The sequence below is a fragment of the Cyprinus carpio genome, chromosome A21 (genome assembly GCF_018340385.1).
Source record: "Cyprinus carpio isolate SPL01 chromosome A21, ASM1834038v1, whole genome shotgun sequence".
Taxonomy (NCBI): Eukaryota; Metazoa; Chordata; class Actinopteri; order Cypriniformes; family Cyprinidae; genus Cyprinus; species Cyprinus carpio.
This window is the reverse complement of record NC_056592.1, coordinates 4,964,575-4,987,572: the sequence shown is the minus strand read 5'-3', so window position 1 is coordinate 4,987,572 and position 22,998 is coordinate 4,964,575. Positions and strand designations below refer to the sequence as shown.

The following is a 22,998-nucleotide window of genomic DNA, read 5'->3' as shown; positions in this document are numbered from 1 at the left end:
GACAGACATGTGTCTGAAAGGTATTTGTTCATTATTTCCTCACTAGAATGACAACTATTCAGATTGAAAATGAGTGTGTGTGCGTGCGAGAGACCGAAAGAGGCAGCAAACTCTAGAAAGGTGTGGGTCTGCTTTCCATAAACCATAGCAGGCCACATGAAAAGTCTGGGGGTTTTGCTGCCGTACTGTCATTGCCCTTGGGGTTACACTTAAACAATGTCATCATGACACTGTCATAGAATATCAACCTGCCTAAATTACTCCTCCTAAAGATCAAGTTTGGTATGTATTAGGCTGTAGAGCTTAATTTATTAATTTCTTACAGACAACATCTTTCTGTCAACACACCACCACTACAACTACTACTACTATGTTATTAAAAATTATATAGATAAAAGTCAACATGTATTATTATTATTATTATTATTATTAAGTGGATGTCATATGTCAATTAAATGGAATAAAATAAATAATTTAATATAAAAATAATTATTAGATCACATATTATTGTTACATTTTTACTTATTATTATTATATAAATATATTAATAAAAACAAATTAAGTAAAAAATTATAGAACACATAATTATCAGACTACTTATTATTATGTGGTTGTGGTATTGTGTCAATAAAATATATTATATAAAACATAATTATGACTCATTGTTAAATACTACTAGTATGACTACTACTACTAATATTACTACTAATTATTATTATTATTATTATAGTAGTAGTAATTATTAAGTGGTGGTATTATTGTCACATTTAAATAAAATATAAAATAAATAATAATTATTAAATTAATTATTATCATTTAATAATAATAATAAGAAGAATTTTTAGCTGCAAACCATAAAGCGAATTTTTTTTCTTTTTCTTCTTCCCCTTACTGGGTCTCACAGAGAAAGTGTCTTACTGTAGTCACAGATCACAGCCATGTGATGCGCGGGGTGTGACTCAGACTTGCGTGGTCCGTGATATTAGTGAGTCTGGAAACTGACCAAAGGGGCTTTGCAGCATTTTTCAGCCCTGTAAATGTCTGAGGCACCGCGCTGGAGAGGTAAGTACAACTGCTGCGTGACTTTTAACCCAATTTGCTGTGAAAACACGATGCTCGTGCGCCTCGCTATACGGCGTTACAGTTGCACAACGTGTTCATGTTGAAGAGAAGGGTCGTGCCAAATTATTCTTGGGGTGCATAATGTCGCTGTGCTGCAATAAGAAAAAAGAGAGATAGAATCTAAATGAACACATGGCTGTTTAGTTGCTCTGGATTGAGTTTACATGGAACGACGCAAGGTAGGCAGTGCGAGTATCGCGTATGCTTTAGTTCACATCTAATGCTCTTGCGCGGAAAGTAGATCTGTTTTGAAAGTTCGTGCATCTGTTTTCTGCATATTAGGGCCTAGTTCCACTCATTGATATGTTTCCATAAACTTTAATATCAATAAATAAACCCAAAACAACTGTATCGCGCTGTAAATACTGTATAGGGGAAATAAGCCAGTATAAAATGCACATTAAGTATGAAATAAATGCTCCTCTAGTTCAACGGGAACACCCACCTTCACACTGTAACTTTGATTATATGCGCAAATATAACGTACTGCTCTGAATCAACACTTGCATGTGATTATGGTTCATTTATGATGATAATAAGTCTGTTTTGGTGTTCAGTTATTTTTATGATAGTATTGCAGAGCGCTTGTTTTTTATAAGGAAAAGCTGCCGTTCTGACTCCGCCCACACACTGTTTGTTTGTATCCATTCACGTGTTTTGGGACACAAAAAAGTCTTTTTTTTTCTCCTTTTTATTGAGATGACTCATACTACAGGAAACATGTTAAAAACACTCTATGATAGCAATAAACAAAAAAAAATGAATATTAATATTAAAAATGTAATTAAAAATACTACTGAAAATTAATCACGTGGCATTCAGTAACTCGAACGAACGAACCTTCAGAATATTTTCTTCACAATATTACTAAAACAGCATAAACTTGGGTAACTAAGTAGTTGACATGATGTGTCACCTATCAAGTTCGCGGCTTCTATTCCTGTCAAAATATTTAGGCTATTAAGATAATTAGTTATGGGTGAATATGATTAATGACTTTAACTGTCCGTTATGTTGTTTTCATCCAGACTCAGTAGATCAATGCCAAACAACTCAAAACTGTTCATTTTTGTGGCAGATTGCGATGCAGTAGGCTACTGATGTGGGCTTCTTTCATCGAGCTCAAATGATTTTAATATCACGCAGGTCTGTTTGATCAGACACGTGTGTAGGGGTTTCTGTACACGCTCGGGCCTTTTTGGAAGTGAGATTGTGGGTATGTGACGGGGTTTTTGCAACTGAGTTGTTAGATCTGTAGCATTTTACCGAGCGGAAACAGATGCGCGTGACTCACCAGAGTTAGAGGAAGTCAGACTGCTCGAACCGCGCGCACTTTACTTCTTCAAGAACACCGCTAATCTGAAATCCTTCGACCTTAATCTGAAATGGATAGTTCATCCAAAAATTTTAATTCAAACTGCTTTCTTCTGCTGAACACATCTATCTATCTATCTATCTATCTATCTATCTATCTATCTATCGATCTCTTTTTCTTATTTGTCTATCTATCTATCTATCTATCTATCTATCTATCTATCTATCTATCTATCTATCTATCTTCTTTTTACAAAAATATACTGATAACCACCATAATAAGTAAAGCGAAGTATTTTACAGTAAAATTACATATCATGCAAACCAAATCTGGTACCAGTTATCATCTTACAGTAGCATTTTTACAGAGTAAAAGTCATTTATTACAAAGTACAGTCATTTCTCTCTTTTTTTGTAATTTTTTTAATATATATATATATCCATCTACTGCACCCTTTCCCTTCCAGAAAAGTCACATGTTAGAAACAGTATACACTTTCATAAGAGTAGTGTTATATGTTATACTAAATATAGCCGTTGTGATACAAATCTTGCATTGATAAGCATTAGCAAGATGACGCTTGTCAGCTTTCTAAGTATTCAAGGGTTTCTAAGAAAAATGCGATTCACCGCTAACCCATCTGAAAATACACACCGAAAGCACACATAAGCAGTGTGGTTTTGGAAACAAGCACAGAGTGTTGCACGTGCATATGTGTGTCTTGTTATAATGTTCCCTTTTGTGTGTGTGTGTGTGTGTGTGTGTGTGTGTGTTTGTTTTTTGTAGTGGTGTGTGTGTGTGTGTGTGTGTGTGTGTGTGTGTGTGTGAAAAGTGGCACTGTTGCAGGCGGTAGAATAGAATTCTTCCTCTGCATGTTTCTTTACATGAATGGAAGGAAATTGGTACTGGACCACCCTCTCCTTCCCTTCCTCAAAATCTCGCTTTTTTTTTTTTTTTTTTTTTTCTCCATCACTGTAAGCAGGAACTGACTTGTTTTTGTTTGTTTGTTTTAATGAGAAAAATATGTGCTCTGTGTACTGTGATCTGTTTTAATGTACGATTACGATTATATTAGTCAGCAGTATTACTGTACTCATGTTGGCTAGATAGTTTACACAGTCCTTCAGTCTGTTTTCTCTTAGCATACTGTGTCTCTATCTATCTATCTATCTATCTATCTATCTATCTATCTATCTATCTATCTAAATATCTAAATATGCATCTGAAATCTATCTATCTATCTATCTATCTACATTTCTATAGATAGATAGATCGTTTTTTGGATGTGTATTTGGATATTTGCATATATATCCCCAAATATATATTCAAAAATAACTCTATATAACTTTGGATAGATGATGCTGACAACATTAAAGCATGTGTGTGCGCACATACACACACACACACAAACACACTTAAAAACGTGTTGAACACACGCTCATTCTGCTAATTCTTTATTATGCCTCAAAGGCACAGAATGTTACGGGCACAGTAATTTGTGTGTATTTGTGTATGTGGGTCAGTAGGGTTGTCTGGAGTTTGGTTTAAAATAAAACAGGAGCTGTTTGTACATGTCAAGCCATAAAGTGCAGAAGAAAACACGTGCCCTGAAGACTACATACACACCCTCACTCACACTAAGCACTGTTCCCATGCGTCTGCACACATACAGCAGACTTGCGATGAATTCTATGGAACACTTTTCTCAGGTTACACTAATCCTGAATAGGTACTGAAACCAAAACTGACCTTTTTTAATGGGTTAGGTTTAAGTGAGACGCGAGCGATCCCGTCAGTTAGGCATGGTCATTGTCAAGCTCAAAAAAAGCATCATTTTGCAGGTATCAGAATCACTTTCAGGATAAAGTAGAGTGGTGTACCCCTGCACTTCTCCAGAAGGTTTTATCTTTTGATCTGTAATGTGTTTCATGTCCTACATGTAGTACCTAAGAACTTTTAAAGAATTTCCCTCAGTATTTTGAAAGTGGGTGTTTTGAAAAAGAAAATTACTAAAAAGGATGCTAAGGCACAGGGAGAAGTTGTCTAAATGCATGTGTTTTCATCAAAATAATATCCTGCTGCTTATCATTGATACTTAATTGGGGGAAAATGTAAATTGTTTAGAATCAGGATTAGTGTCAGTAAGATTTTTTTAATTATTATTCATTGTAATAAAACTAAACATTTTCTTCATGTTTTAGTGGCATAAATGGCAGTGGTATTAGACTTTATGCTGACACCTATTGGTGTGGATGCAGCATAGGTCTGGGCGATATATTGGGCAATAAATGTTCCTTTGATGAAATGTTCAAAAGGTGGGGTCAGTTTTTTTTTTTTTTTTTTTTTTTTTTTCGAAAATAATTTTATACAACAAAGATGCAATTTATCAAAAGTGACAGTAAAGACATTTATAATGCTACAAAAATTATATTTAAAATAAATGCTGTTCCGTTCTATTCTTCAACAAATCCCGAAAAAATTTATCATGTTTTTAACAAAAATATTATGCAGCACATCTGTTTTCATACTGATAAGCATTTTTTTCATGCACAGCAAATCAGCATATTAGCATGGTTTCTGAAGGATCATTTCACACCGAGGACTGGAGTAATCATGCTGAAAATTCAGCTTTGCATCACAGGAATAAATTACATTTTAATATATATTATACATTATATATTATATATATATATATATATATATATATATTTACATATATATATATACTGTATATATATTCAAATAGAATTTTTTTTTTATTGTGTTTTAATTAAATAATGCAGCCTTGGTAAGCATAGCTTCAAAAAAAACAAAAAATACAATATTGATATATCTTACTGATCCCAAACTTTTGAACAATAGTGTATTTCAGAGCAAATAAATAAATAAAAATATTGAATTTCTGTTGTATGTAATCAAAATGCCAATACACGCACAAAAAAATGCAGGAAGGTTTCTAACAAAAAAATATAATCTTAATTCTGTGTTTCTTCCAGTCACTGCTCCTAAATATGAGAAAATGTAATAATGATTCTCGTCTGTAATAATCCATTGCTGGTTTAAAGCACTGACAGCTGCTTATTTGGTCCCAGGCTTTGTTTGAACGATTGAGGATTGCGGATTGTTTTTATTGTTACTGAAAAACTACAGTTAAACAAAGCAGCCATCTGGAAATGAAACGACCCGTTTGATAAAGCAGACGCTGCAAATGTCTGCCTTTTGATTGACTCTCTCCTTTGTGTTTGCCTGTAGGTCTGGAATATCATTATGGAGCAGAACAGCCTTCAAGATCAGAATCAAAATTACACAGTGCCGGTACAGAACGACCAGGTCTGACCACACACGCACACACACACACACACACACACGTGCAGCTGCTGGCACAGGCCTGGGCTCACGTGGGCACATGCTGTTATTACAGTCATCAACAGCAGACAGAAGCTTTTATGAATCATCGTAGCAATAATGCTGACATTACCACACTGCTCTAACTCTAACTCTCACTCTCTTTCTGTTCCTCTGTCTGTCTCTCAGAGGAACATGTTAGGATATGGATTCTATTCTCTGACGTCCAACTTCATCATCGAGAAAAAGATCGGCCGTGGTCAGTTCAGTGAGGTATATAAAGCCACGTGTCTACTGAACAACCAGCAAGTGGCACTAAAGAAAGTACAGGTGAACATTTACATGTCTTTAAACTGCATTGTAACGAACTACTAATACTGTTGTATACTAAATGCAAATGTAATGCAAATCCGTGTGGAATAATCAATCCGTCATTGCTAGTGTGACGAATGAATCAAGAACCCATTTTATCATTCATTACTCAACATTAAATGACCAAATTTGGCACAACCGTGCATCTGGGTGGATGTTGTAATATTGTGTTATTTTCTCAGATCTTTGAAATGATGGATGCTAAAGCCCGGCAGGACTGCATTAAAGAGATCGACTTGTTAAAGGTTAGCAGCATACGTTTTTAAACTCATACTCATGTCTCTGTTTGTGAAAGTTGGTGATGTTTCATACTCATTCTGTGATTGCAGCAACTGAACCATCCAAACGTCATTAAGTATCTGGACTCGTTTATTGAAGACAACGAGCTGAATATCGTTCTAGAGTTAGCAGGCGCTGGTGACCTTTCCCAGATGATAAAGGTCAGTCTCTTGGGACATGTTAAACGGAGAGATATTTTTTGGGATCCTTTTTTTTTTTTTGGTCAAAAAAAATTCAATTAAATGTGCATGTGTCAGTTTAATTTATAATAATAGTTTTTGTTAATATTTTGAATAGGATATGATTTTTACATTCTCTGGTCTGATTTTAATTTTAGTAACTTTGCTGTGTGTTTTTGTCATTTTTAGTTTGATTTTGATTTTTAGTTGATATTATTTATTATTTTTTAAATATGTATATATACAATATATAGTTTTTATTAAGTTGTAGTTTTTGGTATTAGTTTATTTGTTTTATTAGTTTAACTATATTAGTTCATTAGCTTAACTAATGTTTTTGTTAATATTTTTAAATTTAATTTAATTTTTATATTTACTGTTTTCATTTTCATTTTAGTCAATATTTTAGCAATGTAGTTGTTTTTGTCATTTATTTATATATATATATATATATATATATATATATATATGTTTATAGAGTTTTTATTTAGTTGTAAGTTTTTGTATTATTTAGTATCATTTTAGTTATATTAGTACTTCAACTTAAACTAAATGCCTTGGCAACCAGCTGAAAATTATTGATATAGTTATTTATATATAGTTTTTTTTCTTAATTGGATTTTATTTTTGCATTTTCTGTTTTAATTTTAGATTTTAGTAATTTTGTTTTGTGTTTTTCTCCTTTTATTAGTTTTTTATATATGTATTTATAGATTTTATCATGTTGTAGTTTTTAGCATTAGTTTATTTAGTTATTTTAGTATTACAACTTAAACTAATCATCTTCGAAACTAGCTGAAATAAAATAAGTTTGTTTTTTCATTTTATTTCAGTTAATATTTTATTTCAAGAAAAGACCATGTTTACGGTTTTAGTAGTAGTTTTAGTTAACGATTGTAACGCTGGCATGTGTGTAGTATTTTAAGAAGAAGCGGAGGTTGATTCCTGAACGAACGATATGGAAGTATTTCGTGCAGCTGTGCAGCGCACTGGAACACATGCACTCCCGCAGAGTCATGCATCGAGGTAAACTCACTAACTTTCTTTCTAACACAGACACACATGATTTTTACATTAATGTGCACCAATTTATTTTGTTCTTCTGTGAATGTTTGTGTGTGTGTCAGATATAAAACCAGCCAACGTCTTCATCACAGCTACTGGAGAAGTCAAACTCGGTGACCTTGGACTAGGTCGATTCTTTAGCTCCAAAACTACTGCTGCGCACTCTCTTGGTACCACTGACCATCCACACAAACACTCAAATAAACATACACTTTGTGCATATTTATAGGCTGAAATAACAAAACTAGTCTGTCAATTCAAATTCATGCATGCACAGGAACTACATACCTGCTTAACATGTGTCTGTGTCTTTTGCAGTTGGAACTCCATATTACATGTCTCCCGAAAGAATTCATGAAAACGGCTACAACTTCAAATCAGACATCTGGTCCTTGGGATGCTTGCTGTATGAGGTAAACAAACACATACACGTTCATAACTTCATACTAGCATTCATTCATTTCATTTTTGAAAGAAGTCTCTTATGCTCACCAGGGTAGTAAAAAGTGTGAGTATTATTATGGTTTAAAAGAACTGTTTTCTATTTGAATATGTTTTAAAATGTAATTTCAAAGCTGAATTTTCAGCATCATTACTCCAGTCTTCAGTGTCACATGATCCTTCAGAGATCATTCTAATATGGTGTTTGCGGCTCAAGAAACATTTCTAATCAGTTTGAATGTTAAAAAAGCGGCTGTGTTGCTTAATATTTTGGTGGAAACTGTGATTATTTCAAGATTCACTGATGAATAGAAGGTTCAAAAGAACAGCATTTGTTTGAAATAGAAATCTTTTGTAACATTATAATTTTTACTGCCACTTTTAAAACAGTTTGATGCATCCTAGCTGAATAAAAGTATTAATTTCTTTAAAATAAATAAATAAATATCATGCACATGTGATGCATTTAAATCCAGGGTTTCAACCTCTGAATCCAGGAATATTGTCTTTGAACTGAAATATTTTTGAAATATTTTGAAAATGATTTTTGTGTCTCTCAGATGGCAGCTATGCACAGCCCCTTCTACAGTGACAAGATGAACCTGCTCTGGTTGTGCCAAAAGATCGAACAGTGCGATTACCCTCCTCTGCCACCAGAGCACTACTCACAGAAGGTACAAAACACACACATTTACACCAGTGACTCGAGTAAAGCTGACATCTCAATAATCCAATGAGCACAAAAACACATGAGGCACAAATATCTGGCAATTCTTGCAATTTCTGCAAAGAAAAAAAGGAAAAAGCTCTTTGAATTGCAAGAATAACAGTCATAATTGTGATATAAAAGTAGCAATTGCCTTTTTTAATTCTTTGGCAGAAATAGTGCTTTATAGCAGAAATAAATAAAATAAACAAACAATAAATAAATAAGCAATCCTGGAATTTTTTTTAAATATACACTTCCTTTTGAAAAGTTTGAGGTCGGTAAATTTTTTTATGTTTTTGCAAACTCTAATACTCACCTAGGTTGATCAAAAATACAGTAAAATGAGTAATATTGTGAAATATTATTACAATTTAAAATGACTGGTTTCTTTTTTCATATATTTTAAAATCTAATTTATTCCTGTGATGCCAAGCTGAATTTTCAGCATCATAACTCCAGTCTAGCGTCACATGATCCTTCAGAAATCATTCTAATATGCCCGTCTGCTGCTCTTATTATTATCAATGTTGAGAACAGTTGTGCTGCGTAATATTTTGTGGAAACTTTATTTCAGGATTTATTGATGAATAGAATGTTCAAAATGACAGCATTTATTTGAAATAAACAAAAACTTGTAACATTATGAACGGCTTTGCTGTCACTTTTAATCAATTTAACACATGCTTCCTGAATAAAAGTATTAATTTCATTCAAAAAATACTAATCTTACTGACCTCAAACCTTTGAACACTAGCAGCACATATGAAGTAGATGCTGTCTAGGTAGTCAGCTCACTAGATTTTGTAACAGCCCATCTCAATAATCAAATCATGAAAATACAGCAGTTTTGTAAACTGCACGGCTTGTATGTGTTGCAGCTCAGAGATCTGGTCAGTATGTGTATCAACCCAGATCCCGACCAGCGGCCCGACATCAGCTTCGTCCTGCAGTTCGCCAAACAGATGCACATGTGGACGTCCAGCACCTGATACAAACACACACACCCACACACACCTGCAGCAACGAGGAGAACTATTGCGCAAACCTGCGATCTCTGCTCTTTCAATCCAACTGATCAAGCTATAGAAAGATCTAGAAATGAGTAAAGATAGAATGCGAACAGTGTCTATACTGTTTTAAGCTGAGCGTTTCTCTAGATCTGTATTGAAAGGAATGCCGATATATTCTGTTGTGCCTTCGAATGATGTGTCGCAGTGCTGTATGCTGATTGGTTTAAAGAAAGTTGGTCAGGTCAGGTGACCAGTGCCTCATGTTGATGATGTCAAAGCAAGGTAGTTCCATTTATACATACTTTTTCTGTTGGCTTATATTCATAACAGCATATAAAGAGCCGTACTGTTGCGTTACCTATCTCTCTTTATGTTTCTGATACACACACATACACACACACACATACAATTGTCAAGTGTTTTGCAAGGAAAAACACGTGTGTTGGATGGTGAGTTGAGCGGTTTTGTTCTCTGGTCAAATATCTACCATATGAAAGTATTCATTACAAACATTGTTCCAAAGAGATGTTATTTTTTAAGGAAGCATTTTTTTGTTTAAATGTGTAATTAAAAATAAAATGTAACTGGAAATATTGACTTTGTGACAGCTTTGTTTGGAAGGACATCTGAAGCATTTTAAACCGTTTTCATTAGTGTTGTTCAAATCAGGGTTTTTTTTCCCCCAGATTTTCTGATGACCCAAAATATTATCAGTGGAGAATGTGTATTATCTAAGGTTTTCATTTATCAAACAAAACATTACAAATCAAACTTTTACTCGTTTGCATTTCAGCTACTGTAACTTGAGCGCATCTTCAATAAAAAAAATGATATATTAAATTTTTTGGAGAATGATGTATGCATACGTACTACCATTCAAAAGTTTGTGCACAGTAAGATTTTGTTGTTTTTGAAATAAATTAATTATTTTATCCAGGAAAAAATTGCATTAAATTGATCAAAAGTGACAGTAGAGACATTTATAATACTACAAAAGATTTATATTTCAAATATATGCTGTTCTTTTTAACTTTGAATTTAAGAAAGAACCCTGAAGGGAAAAGGAGGTAAAAATAAATGGTGTTGTTTTTTATTTTGATTTTAAGGATTTATATTTTTGTGAAAGGTATGGTGATGCTGAATTCTGGAGGTTTGATTCTGAGGATTAAGTTTTATTTTAAGGGATAAATTGGATTTTAGTTGTTGACAAAAGAGAACTGGAGCGCTGCTGGAATCCCTTGTATCCTCTGGTGCTCTTGGAAGGGTTAAATGTCAGATTTTTAAAATCCAAGTCCAGGCACTCAATAGGATGCAAAAGTTAAAAAGCCTTTAATAGTTGGGCTAAAGCATTAAAACACCAACGCGTATCGGCCCCTATATAGTTAATATAGTTATGTTGAAATGTCATAACGTTTCACAATATTACTGTTGTGTTCTTGATCAAATAAATGCAGCCTTGGTGAGCAGAAGAGACTTATTTCAAACATTTTTTTTTTTTAATCTTGACATTTATTGACCCAGTATTTAATTCAGATTAAAACACGATAAGGGGTCATCCAAAATAGATGATCCCATGCTTTTTTTTTTTTTTTTTTAAATAATGGCACAGAGGTCTGATAACATGCACAAGAAAAGACACAAACTTCAACTCACAACTTCTTTTATTGGAAATAATGAAAAATTACTAAACCATCACATATGACTTGGGGAGAATGGTTATGGGGGAAACAAACAGATCAAAGTGTGGTGGGTTGTGTCATCTCAGGAGGTGTCCATAGTCTGCACGTTTTCCTCCACCACCTCCAGATTCAGAGGAGTCACAGTCTTCGCCAGAACACCAGTAGTTCCATGCTTGTACCTGTAGTTTCCGGTTCTGTGAGGAAAATACACACACACACACACACACAAAAAAAAAACAATGAAATTAAAGAAGATGCAACTCCTGCAAAGAAGCTAAAGTCTAATCACACACGAATCTAATCAGGACTGCAACACTGATGTTTTTCACAAGATAAAACGGAAATACACTTTGGTGCTCTACAAAACATGTATAATAATGTTAGCAGAAGACTGTAAGAGAAAAATCACCAAACAGCTTGTCAGTTTGAACAACTCAACTACTTCAACCTCACACCTGGTTAGTCAAACACATGCAGGTTACAGTTTTGTCTAGACGTGGTGCATGTTTTAACACACGGGTTACTCACACAGGGCGTCCATAAATCTTATCCTCCCTTAAAAGGGAACAGTGAAGCATGAGCCTTTCATTTGGTTAAAATATTGGATTAATATCATGCACATATGTGGTCGCATGCATTAACAGACTGTTAATTATACTGACCAAATGTATCTAAGACTACCTGCACAATGATTGCAATATGCTGATTATGTAAAAATCATAACATGACTTTTCTTACTCATTTATAGAGGTGTATATGCTGGCTGGGCATTTATGTCAGTTAAAGGTTCTTTTTAAAATGCACACAATCAGATGTTCACATGAATTTGAATGATTATACAGATTTCATCACTGCCTCCATGCCACCGTGCAACAAGTGTAGCTGCAAAGTTAAGACAGGTGTGTATGAGCTGATGTTCCTCTGGCAGTGGAGATGCTCACCTGACACCCTTCTTGTTGGCCACATCATGAGGTCTCAGGTAGTCCACCTTCCCCTTGGTGATCACACACAGGTCGATGTTGCTGCCTGAGCCCAGGTCATTAAAGATACCGGCCGCTATCGCATCCCGCACCAGACGCTTGGCCTCTTCCTCCTGATCGACACAACCAGCATCATCATTATCTTTACTGCAGTGGAATAGACTGTTCATATGCGTTTTAACCAATTTACATGCATAATGCATTAACAAAAAGCTCATATTTCAAATGTCAAACCCAAAATGACTATGTATTTCTTTTATTTATTACTCATGAATTTTCTAAGTTTAAACATCAGTTTGTTTTGGAAACTCTCAGATATTGTCAAAATGTCCATGTCTGTTTTTAATCCTATATATTATATATATATATATATATATATATATATATATATATATATATATATATATATATATATATATATATATATATATATATATACACTAACACTCAAGGTTTTTTTTTTTAATGTTTTTAAAAGAAATCCCTTATGCTCACCAATGCTGCATTTTTTTTAACAAAAACCCAGTAAAAACAATAATATTGTGAAAAATTATTCCAATTATTACTGATTTCTAATTTGATTAAAAATAAGATTTATTCCTGTGATGCAAAGCTGAATTGTCAGCATCAATACTCCAGTCTTCAGTGTCATATGATTCATTTTCACATCAGAAATCATTCTAATGTGCTGACTTGGTGCTTATTTTTATAAATGTTGAAAACAGTTGTGCTGCTTAACATTTTTGTGAAAAATGTGATTAATTTTTTTAGGTTTTTTTTTTTTCAGGTCTCTTTAATGAATAGAAAGTTCAAAAGAATACCATTTAATGTCTTTACTCTCAATTTTCATTAATGTAATGCATCTTTGCAAAATCAAAGCAACAATTTCTTAAAAAAAAAAAAAAAAAAAAAAAAAAACTTGCTAACCCCAAAACTCTGACCGTTAAAAAAAGAGCCAGAAAGACATGTAAATGCACATGACAGAGGGTTACCTCCATGTTGGGCCTGTAGCGATCCTCAAAGACGGCCATTGCTGCCAGAGATCCAGAACCTGATGAAACAAACACATGCTGATGTTACCAGTGAGAAAGAGCCAATCTAATAGAGTGTCTTCTGCAATAACAGATATTCATTAAATGATACGTGTCATGTTGTCATATGGGGCACAACTAGCAAAGTCAGTCAGTCAGTCAGTCAGACAGACATCTATCTTGGCACCAGTCAAAGGCTCTTCAGAAACACAATGTCTCCCCCTTTTGGTGGAATGGGAAGATGATTCATATATTTTGTTTATTTGTTTATTTATTTGGATCCCCATTAGCTTCCACAGTGTGGTTGCTAGTCTTCCTGGGGCCCATCAAAGTGCTAAAACATATGTACAGTTAAAATACACAAATATAACAATACATAAATATAACTTACATATAACATAACTACATGTATACATTTATCCACATATACACATTCACACACATACAACATTTGAAAATGTCAGTACCTATAACAGTCACAAATTAACTGGTGTAATTAATAATAATCTGTTTTAGAGTCTTCTTAAAATTACATATGTTGGATATATGCATTGTCCTTAAGTCCAATTTATTCCAAGCAGATGACGATCTAACTAAAACTGTTCTTGTCATACAGTTGGACCTTGCAGATGGAACCACTAACACACCTGAGCTCACCTGACGCGTAAACACATGTCCGTGCGGACAATACCCACTAAAAAACCAAATTTATCTACAAAAGATTTTGGATTGTTTTTAAATAGAGCATTGTGCATATAACAGAGAAGACTTATATTAAGTTTGTCCTCCACCTTTAGCCAGCCCAAACAGGTATGCATTTTATCCACGCTGGAGCGAAAAAGAGCAACCAAGGGCTACTCTTGCGGCTCTGTTCTGAACGATTTTGTAAGTTTTTTTCAGATGTCCCTGTGCAGCACTGGACCAAATTACTGGGCAATACCCCAGATGTGACAGAACTAAAGATTGGACAACTGTTTTCATAACTAATGGTGGACAATATACTGAACATCTCCGGGGAAAAAGCAATGCCTTTGGCCATTTTTAGACACAATGTGGTCAATCTGATCAGCCCAAGAGAGCTGACTATCCAGCTTCACACCCAAGAGTTTAGTCTGACTCACCTGCTCTACCACAGATGTATCAATAATTAGATTTAAGTTGCAAGGCTTGCCAAGCATACATTTAGTACCAAAGGACTATACATTTAGTTTTAGATATATTAAGAGCTAATTTATTAAGTTTCACCCCAATTTGTAATGGCATTAAGTTCATTCTGCAAGGTACAACTTATGTCAGTTTACTGTAGGTGATGCATAAAACATTGTAGCATCATCTGCATACAGTACAACATCTGCTCTTAAAACAGCATGTGACAAATCATTGACAAACACAGAAAACAACAATGGACCCAAACAGCTGCCCTGAGGAATACCACATGACAACTGCTTACAATCAGAAAAACTCCCGTTGAAAAATACCCGCTGACTTCTACCAGAGAGATAACTACATATCAAGGACACAGACTGATGTGAAAACCCATAGCACTTTAGCTTAGACAGTAAAATGTCATGGTCAATAACATCAAAAGCTGCTGTGAAATCCAGCAGCACAGCACCCACAAGTTTTTTGTCATCCATAAAAGTTAGCCACTGGTCTACCATTTGTATCAATGCAGTGTTAGTGGAGTGTCCTGGCTTATAAGCATGCTGTGAATTGGAGAGCAAATTATTTGATACAAAGTACTGCATCATTTGATTAAAAAGTAACTTTTCAAATATTTTGCTCAATATGGGTAGAATGTTAATTGGTCTACAATTTGATTCAGTGAGACCTAATCTATCATCTTTCACTAAAGGTATAATTTTAGACTGCTTCCAAATTTCCGGAAACACCCCACTTATCACAGATCTATTAAAAATGTGACTAATAGGCTTGCATAAGATATTAGCAACCGTTTTAAAAATTTTGCCATCCAAGTGATCTATACCTGCAATTTTTTTCCTCCGGGAGAGAGAGCAACATCTTTTCAAACAATTTCTTTTTTGATTGTATGTTTTTTCAATGTGCATTGTTTATTTTTTTTAATATTTTTATGAGTTGTGTTCACATGTCAATTGGGGTATGATAACATACTAGATCTTAAATTTGCAGTTTTCTTTATAAAAAAGTCATTCAAATGATTTGCTATATCCAAAGGTTTAGTAATTATTTCTGCTGATGTTTCCAAATACATATTAGAACATTTTGGTTTTTTACACATTATTTCATTTATAACTTTCCACAATTGCTTGCTATTATTTGATGAGTTACTAATCTTTTGGCTAAAATATATTTTCTTTTTTAATCTATTTAACTTTGTCACTTTATTTCTCAACTTACAATAATACCTTTCATCCATATCACTTTTAGATTTTAAAGTTTCAGCTTTAGCATTATCCCTTTCCCTCATTATAGATTTTAGCTCGGCATCTAACCAAGGAGCATTATGGCTTTTTATCGACCTTTTTCTAATTGGTGCATGTTTATCAACTATTTTCACAAACCGATCCATAAAATACGTAAAAAGAAGCATTAACATCCTCCTCGTCACAGACCGCCGACCAAGTGGACCTTTCGACATACTCCCACAAACGCATTAGGATCGAACGTTTTATAAGACCTACGATAGACAATCCTTGCACCAAATTTAGGCAATTTAGTTTTCTTTGTTGTGATGATTAAATTATGATCACTGCATCATACTCCAACTGAGAGACATGTGAACACAACTCATACACATTTGTAAAAATGTGGTCAATGCATGTTGATTTAAATTTACCATTCAAAGAAATTCTTGTGGGTTGTGTAACAATCTGCTTAAGGTTAGAAGAATTAGTTATAGTTATCATCTTTCTACGTAAATAACACTTCTTTGAAAACCAATCAATGTTGAAATCCCCCAAAAGAAAGATATCTTTGGTTTGAGCAGATGCCTTCTCAATGTTATCACATATCTTTTCCAAGTAATCTACATTTGAACTGGGAGGTCGGTAACAGCAGCCCACTAAAATGGGTTTGTTAAACTGAATATTTAATTGTAACCATATCATTTCAATATCGCTGCCCATCAAATCTTCCCTTGGAGTGACTGCAATATTTTCGCTAATATAGAATGCAACACCCCCACCATTTTGATTTCTATCTTTTCTAAATAGTCTGTACCCCTCAACAGCTAACTGTGAATTATCAAAACTGCAGTCTAAGTGTGTTTCTGATAAGGCCAATACATGAATCCCATTAGAACAGATGTTTATAATTTCATGAACCTTATTTCTAAGACTACAAATGTTCAAATGAGCTAAAACTAAACCTTTCTTAGGCAAGTTTGAAAGTAAATTTATCATATTACTAAGATTAAAACATCAAAACAAAAACATCAGGATAAGAATCTAAATAAAGATCATGAGCAATTATTCAGATGCTTGCTTTTGTCCATTTGCCGGCCAAATTATAAGCTTATCATACCTTAAGCTGGCCCTTTCACCTTTCTCTCTTGCCTCCTTCAGTTTTGGCAGCAGTTCACGTCTCCTCTGCTGCACCAAATCAGAAAAGTCTTCATTGATATAAATGTTTGTACCCTTTAATTTCTTGGTGGAGGAAAGGATGCGCTGTCGGTCTTTCAATCTAAGAAGCTTCACAACAATTTTTCTTGGCTTTCTTCCCTCATGGAATTGGCCAATCCGGTGGACCCTTTCCATCTCAATTGTAGAACTATCCAGACCCAATTATTAGACAGCATTTGTTTGAATCTTCAATTTCTAATCCACTGATTGTTTCGCCTTTTTCCTCCGCGATCCCTCAATTAGTAGATTAGATCTCCTTAAGCTGATTTTCAATGTGATCCAGCTTCTCAAACAGATCCTCCAATTCCTGCTTTGATTTTAAAATACTGCTCTCAAATGATCTAATTTTTATGTCAATATCATTCTTCTTAACTTTCATCTCATCCATGATGCCTTGTGTGAACTGCAGACTAGTTTTTAATTCTTGTACATCTCTAATCACACCATCCAACCTTTTCGCATTTCCATCCATAATGATTTGAATGAAACTCTTGAAGTTGTCCTGTTGTTGTTTTAACATTTCCTTATAAAATTCTCTCTGCTGATCCATCATGTGGGTCAACACACCCATAGTTACAACTGTATCATCCTCTGATGGTTGTTTACTACCTTTGGGAGGCATGATTCCACAATCTTACCAAGATGTACTGAAATAGGAGTGGCAGGCCCACCAAGCCCAGAAGCCTCTCAAACAGTTGAAACGATGAAAACAGTCCAATTCACTCACCGCGTAAGTCAATACTTACTCACCAATATTCAAAATGTGAAGACTAAATACATATATTGACCAAGTGTTAACCTTAAAGTAATGGTCCAATATGTGATTACAATGATTTGTATTAGATTGTAGAGAGCTGGAGACCTCAGAGACAGAGCATGGCAGCCATCTTGAAAGTTCAGGCAAATGTGTGGGTACGGGTGTGGGATATAGGTATGTAACTCACCCATAGTGACGTAGGGCAGTTTGTCTGTTGATCCGTGAGGATAGATGCTGTATAAGTGTGGGCCGGTGCAGTCAACCCCTCCAAGAACTAACGCAGCACCAATATAACCCTGATACCTACACATGAAACACACAGTAGACTCGTACAATACACCACCAATCAAAAGTTTGAATAATTACTTTTTTTTTTAATTCAAGTTTTTTTTTTTTAAATAAGTCTCTCATGCTCACCAGGGCTGCATGTATTTGATCAAAAATACAAGAAATTAAATAATAATACAATAATTTAAAATAACAGTTTTCTATTTAAATATATTTTAAAATGCAATTTATTCCTATGATTAAAAGCTGAATTTTAAGCAGCCATTACTCCAGTCTTCAGTGTCACAATTTTACTGTATATACTGCATTTTTGATCAAATAAATGCAATATAAGCATCAGAGACTTGCTTTCAAAAAAAAAAAAAATCTTATTCCAACCACTTGACCTGGTAGTGCACATTCACATCATAGAGCGCTGTGATGCTTCATTACCTGAAGAGCATCTGTTTGAGCATGCGGTTGGCGGTGGCAACTCGTGGGAGACGGCCGGTGGACAGAGAATGGAGCTCCAGGTTAGAGGAGATGATCTGTGTGGTCATCTCAGTGTCTGCTGCCGTTCCGGCTCCACAACAACTACAGAATGAGAGAAAGAGAGAGAGACCCCTTTCAGAAAAACGTCACTGAATTTCCAGGATTGTAAATCACAAAGATATGAGTTTTATGCTATGATGTGTTTGCACTCACTATACATTTGGAGAGATGTAGTGAATTTTAGAACAGTTCTTATCGGCGACGACCATTCCTTCAGTTGCACGAGTGTCTGCTCCTAAAACAACACCATCCTGAGAGCGAGAGAGATGATTTTTATGAGCCAATCTTCCTTCTAGGTCATCTTTATTTTATTTAATCAAACCCTTATTTCTTACCTTGTAAACGACTCCACAAATGGTGGTGCCGGTTTTACGAGCAGCAGGAGAGCTGAAACCAAGCTTACTGATGTCTGCTTCCAGAAGAGCATTTCTATAACAACACAAACATTTCACATTTTTCCAAATATCATTTTTCAGCTCTTAATATTTAAACTCTGCTTTTTTAGAACTTAAATAAGATGCTACATCAGCAACAAAAAAGTGGAAAGCCATTGGTTTGACCAGTCAGCATATGTATTGTATGTATAATGTTTTTGATTCATACTGACAGCAGTATGAGACAAGAGATTCATACTCAAAGTTCTCCTGACAGCTAGTGGACACTTCTAATGCACCTTCATATCAGCACTCTTTTGTGGTTAGCGCAAAATATTTACATTTATACAGAAACAGCCAAATTAAGCCAATCTAATGGGGTTTAAATAACAGAAAGCATTAGTTACATAAAAATAAAAAAAATTAATAAAGACAACAAATCAACACTTCGTCTTTGCTGTTACAAAAAGACTTTCCTGTTAGTTACTATTGAAATACAAATAGCAGAATGATTTGATTGATTAAAAAAAAAATCTGTTGTAAAAATTGATAAAATCATGTTATTTGAGAGTTTAATTGTTTATTTAGTCTGAACTTGCCACATATAGACTATAAGCGCGGGGTCGAAGCCCAGCAATAACAACGAAATATCAAAAATAAAAAACACAAAAACACGTTGACCTTATGAAACAGATTAAAACAATTTATACATAACGTAAAATGTCATTTAATGTATTTTTCATTAAAGCAAACCGCTATTAATATGAGTTTGGTTGAATTCTCCTGAGTCATTCCGAAAGGCCGTGACTCAACCGATCGCTCAAAGGCCTTTAAAACCCACTCAAGCTCTTTTTTTATTTCACCGAAACTACCGAATGAAAACTACCCCACTTCACCGGCTAAATTCCCGTTTACACAAAATGATAATCCTCACCTCTTGCAGTTTTCGAAACTGAAACCACCGCGGTGATACTGGCACACTGAGACGGTCGCCATGATTCTGCAGTCCCGTTTCCGGGAAGCGCGAGACTAGCTTCCCTCTGTGTTACACGCTTCAGCTTCCGCGACTCACGTGAATTCTATAGAATAAGCGCGGTAGGAACCTATAGAGCAGGAACGTATAGCATGTAACACATGCTTCTGCCTCATACGCTCTGGCCATATCAAATTAAGACAGACCGCTGACATTGAAAATCAGTGATTACATTCTTAAATCACTATTAAACGTTATATTTGTTGTATATATGTTAGAAATAGGAGAGTTTGGAGCTAGCTGTCACGCTTTTCACAAATATTTTATAGGGTAGGTTTATTCTTAAGCCCATTTCCGTTCAGTCGCTTTAAAGTCTGGGCTATTAAAGGGATAGTTCACCCAGAAATGAAAATAATGTCATTAATTACTCACCCTCATGTCGTTTCAAACCTGTAACACCTTCGTTCATCTTCGGAACACAAATTAATATATTTTTGATGGAATCTGAGAGCTGTCTGACCCTGCATAGACAGCAACGCAACTGAAATGTTCCCAAGTCCAGAAACGTAGCAAGGAATAAAATCGTTTTTTTTTTTTGTTGTTGTTGTTGTTTTTTGCAGACAAAAAATATTATCGTAGCTTTGTATAACCGCGGATGAACCACTGATGTCACATGGATTATTTTACAGATCTCCTTGCTAAGTTTCTGGACTATGTTCGCGCCGAATCATTTGTGATCCAGCTTCACCTCCAGAAAAAGTGAGTATAAGGTTTTTTAATGAATCTTTGCAAATCGCCTTTCCTAATAATGTGCTAATTAGCAGGTTTCAGGATGAATGCAGCTAAAGTAAACAGTCCCTCAGAGAGCGGCTTGGAAGAGAGGGGCGTGGTCAGAAGAGTTCATTTGCATTTAAAGGAAAATGCTACAAAACGGCTTCCACTGAAAAAGCTGTTTTTGACAGGATAAAGAGGGTGTTGCTTTACACTGAGAAATTTGAACCAAACTATATTACAGACTTTTCATTAAGACCCTAAAGAATCATATCAGCTTGTGGAAAATGGGCTTCCGATGACCCCTTTAAAACTAAAGATGGAATAAATGCAGAACATTTCCTGGCCACCGCTAAACCGTTTCCTATAATTTTACTCTATAATCTATTCGTTCAAACCAGGACAGCATATTGTCAATTTTCACAGCCAGCAACTTAACATTTGTTACTTGTTCCACTGGCATCCCATCAATAAATAAATCCAAGTCACCAGCCTTAGTAATATTATTTTTGTAACTAAAAATTATACATTTAGTTTTTTTTCTTTCTATATTTAGAAACAAATTATTAATTCAAGCCAATTTAGTAATGGTTAGTAGCTCATCACTAAGTTTTTTCTGAAGCTCAGCTAATTTATGTGCCACAGAAAACACTGTAGAATCATCTGCATACATAACTATATTAGCCTTATCAACAACATATGGTAAATTCTTTATGAATATAGAAAACAATAATATGAAACAATGAGAAAATTGTAAAATTATAGTTACAAAATAATTCTAAGTTTATGTTTGAATATTTCCAGTTCTGGGCAAGATGACTAGTCATATTTCAGGATGGCTCTTTCACCTCTTAATTTGGGCAGGAGTTTCCTTCTTCTCAACTGAAGAGCCTCTGAAGTCTTCATTAATACAAAATATTTGTACCCTTTAACTTTTTGGCTTAAGACATGATAGTCTGTTTATATTTCAAATGTAAAAGTTTAACACCTTTTTTTCTGGGCTTTGATTTGATGATGTCTTTTTCAAATCTTTACCTTAACATTCAATCATCAATCCAGCCGCTTTATTTTGTGTGAATTCCAAACTTGCTTTTACATCTTGAATATCTCTGATCACGCCATTCAATCTTTTGTTTGTTCCATCTGCTATCAGTGGGACAAAACTTTTGAAGTTGTCCTGTTGTTGATGAAGCATCTCTCTATAAAACGCTCATAGGCTACTCATTGTGACCAGTGAATCATCGTCAGAAGGTGCATTTTTAGTTTGTTTGGAAGGCACAATGTCTTTCCGTGATGTACCCCCTAAAAGGTAAGAAGGTAAATGTTCAAGTGCAAGTGGCATGTATAATGAAAGGCTTGCAGGGCCAAGCCCAGTTGATACTACGAAGTTGAGAGGCAAACAAACTTGTCAAAAAGCTCAATAATATCCACAATTCATATCAATAACATAGGTCTTATTTCATTTGATGCACAAACGATAAAAATTCATAATTATAATTAAGATTAATTTGCTTCAAACCAGATTAAAATTGGGCCTGTTGCAAGTTACTGCTACTGCTGAGGAAGTGAATCTGTGTATGTAATTTAAAGTACAAAAGTATAATATAAATAATAATATAAGAGCGTATAAGACTTACCAAGTTGTCACAATGAGAACCTACTGTTTTATAGATACAATAGATACAAACGCTGAGTTTAATGTTTTATCCACTATATTGAGACATATATGATAATAACTCATAACAGGAATGACCTGTAGAACTGGGTTTAGGATTGATGAGTGCATAACACTTAGTGTTCAGTTCCACATCCCCCCACTAGAAGGCAGTATGCACTCAGCTCTTGGTACGCAAATGGGAACAGGGTAAGAAAGAATCCAACTTTCCCATACTCTACGTTTCCCTGATTATATTGGAGATTTGAAGCGTATGGCTTCATCCTTAACCCGTGTATTTAGTCTTTCATTGAGCTATGCACTGTCAATTTTGCCATCTTACACTTTGCTGAACAAAATACACTTAAAAAAAAAAGCAACTTTTGATTTAGTACGTCTACATTTCTGTACACAACTGTATGACTTGATGTCTATAGTAATTTCTCCGGCCATTAGATGAGACTTCACCAATGTTTGGAACAGTGCGTGCTGAAATACTTCCCTCTGAAAGAGAATTGAAT

General features: G+C 34.7%; 2 protein-coding genes across 4 annotated transcripts; one reads left to right on the top strand and one right to left on the bottom strand.

Annotated features, from left to right (window-relative positions):
* Positions 1 to 897: 897 nt before the first annotated feature.
* LOC109084372 (serine/threonine-protein kinase Nek6-like) lies at positions 898 to 10,432 on the top strand. 2 transcript variants are annotated; one of them, XM_042778681.1, is made up of 10 exons: positions 898 to 1,062; positions 5,690 to 5,767; positions 5,972 to 6,112; positions 6,337 to 6,399; positions 6,484 to 6,594; positions 7,530 to 7,638; positions 7,740 to 7,847; positions 7,996 to 8,090; positions 8,679 to 8,792; positions 9,706 to 10,432. In XM_042778681.1, the coding sequence occupies exons 2-10, from the start codon at positions 5,705 to 5,707 to the stop codon at positions 9,814 to 9,816; spliced, it is 915 nt and encodes a 304-aa protein (XP_042634615.1). In that variant the 5' UTR covers positions 898 to 1,062; positions 5,690 to 5,704; the 3' UTR covers positions 9,817 to 10,432. The 2 variants fall into 2 exon arrangements, with proteins under 2 accessions (XP_042634615.1, XP_042634614.1); XM_042778680.1 differs by lacking the exon at positions 898 to 1,062 and adding an exon at positions 1,129 to 1,301.
* A 1,048-nt stretch (positions 10,433 to 11,480) lies between these two features.
* On the bottom strand, positions 11,481 to 20,168 carry LOC109096320 (proteasome subunit beta type-7-like). 2 transcript variants are annotated; one of them, XM_042778669.1, is made up of 9 exons: positions 20,014 to 20,168; positions 19,041 to 19,134; positions 18,859 to 18,956; positions 18,607 to 18,747; positions 18,074 to 18,189; positions 13,489 to 13,547; positions 12,458 to 12,609; positions 12,045 to 12,071; positions 11,481 to 11,710 (listed from the first exon to the last, which is right to left on the bottom strand). In XM_042778669.1, the coding sequence occupies exons 1-9, from the start codon at positions 20,073 to 20,075 to the stop codon at positions 11,599 to 11,601; spliced, it is 861 nt and encodes a 286-aa protein (XP_042634603.1). In that variant the 5' UTR covers positions 20,076 to 20,168; the 3' UTR covers positions 11,481 to 11,598. The 2 variants fall into 2 exon arrangements, with proteins under 2 accessions (XP_042634603.1, XP_042634604.1); XM_042778670.1 differs by lacking the exon at positions 12,045 to 12,071.
* Between the last annotated feature and the right edge of the window lie 2,830 nt (positions 20,169 to 22,998).

What these genes read in the sequence shown, in the direction of transcription:
- LOC109096320 (XM_042778669.1), bottom strand. Translation starts at nt 20,075, where the DNA reads ATGGCGACCGTCTCAGTGTGCCAGTATCACCGCGGTGGTTTCAGTTTC. An exon ending in ACTGCCCTACGTCACTATGG is followed by an intron (nt 13,548 to 18,073) that starts GTGAGTTACATA and finishes TTGTTTCATCAG; the next exon opens with GTTCTGGATCTCTGGCAGCA. An exon ending in GCCAACAAGAAGGGTGTCAG is followed by an intron (nt 12,072 to 12,457) that starts GTGAGCATCTCC and finishes TTCCCTTTTAAG; the next exon opens with GGAGGATAAGATTTATGGAC.
- LOC109084372 (XM_042778680.1), top strand. An exon ending in TGCCGGTACAGAACGACCAG is followed by an intron (nt 5,768 to 5,971) that starts GTCTGACCACAC and finishes TCTGTCTCTCAG; the next exon opens with AGGAACATGTTAGGATATGG. An exon ending in ACCTTTCCCAGATGATAAAG is followed by an intron (nt 6,595 to 7,529) that starts GTCAGTCTCTTG and finishes GCATGTGTGTAG; the next exon opens with TATTTTAAGAAGAAGCGGAG.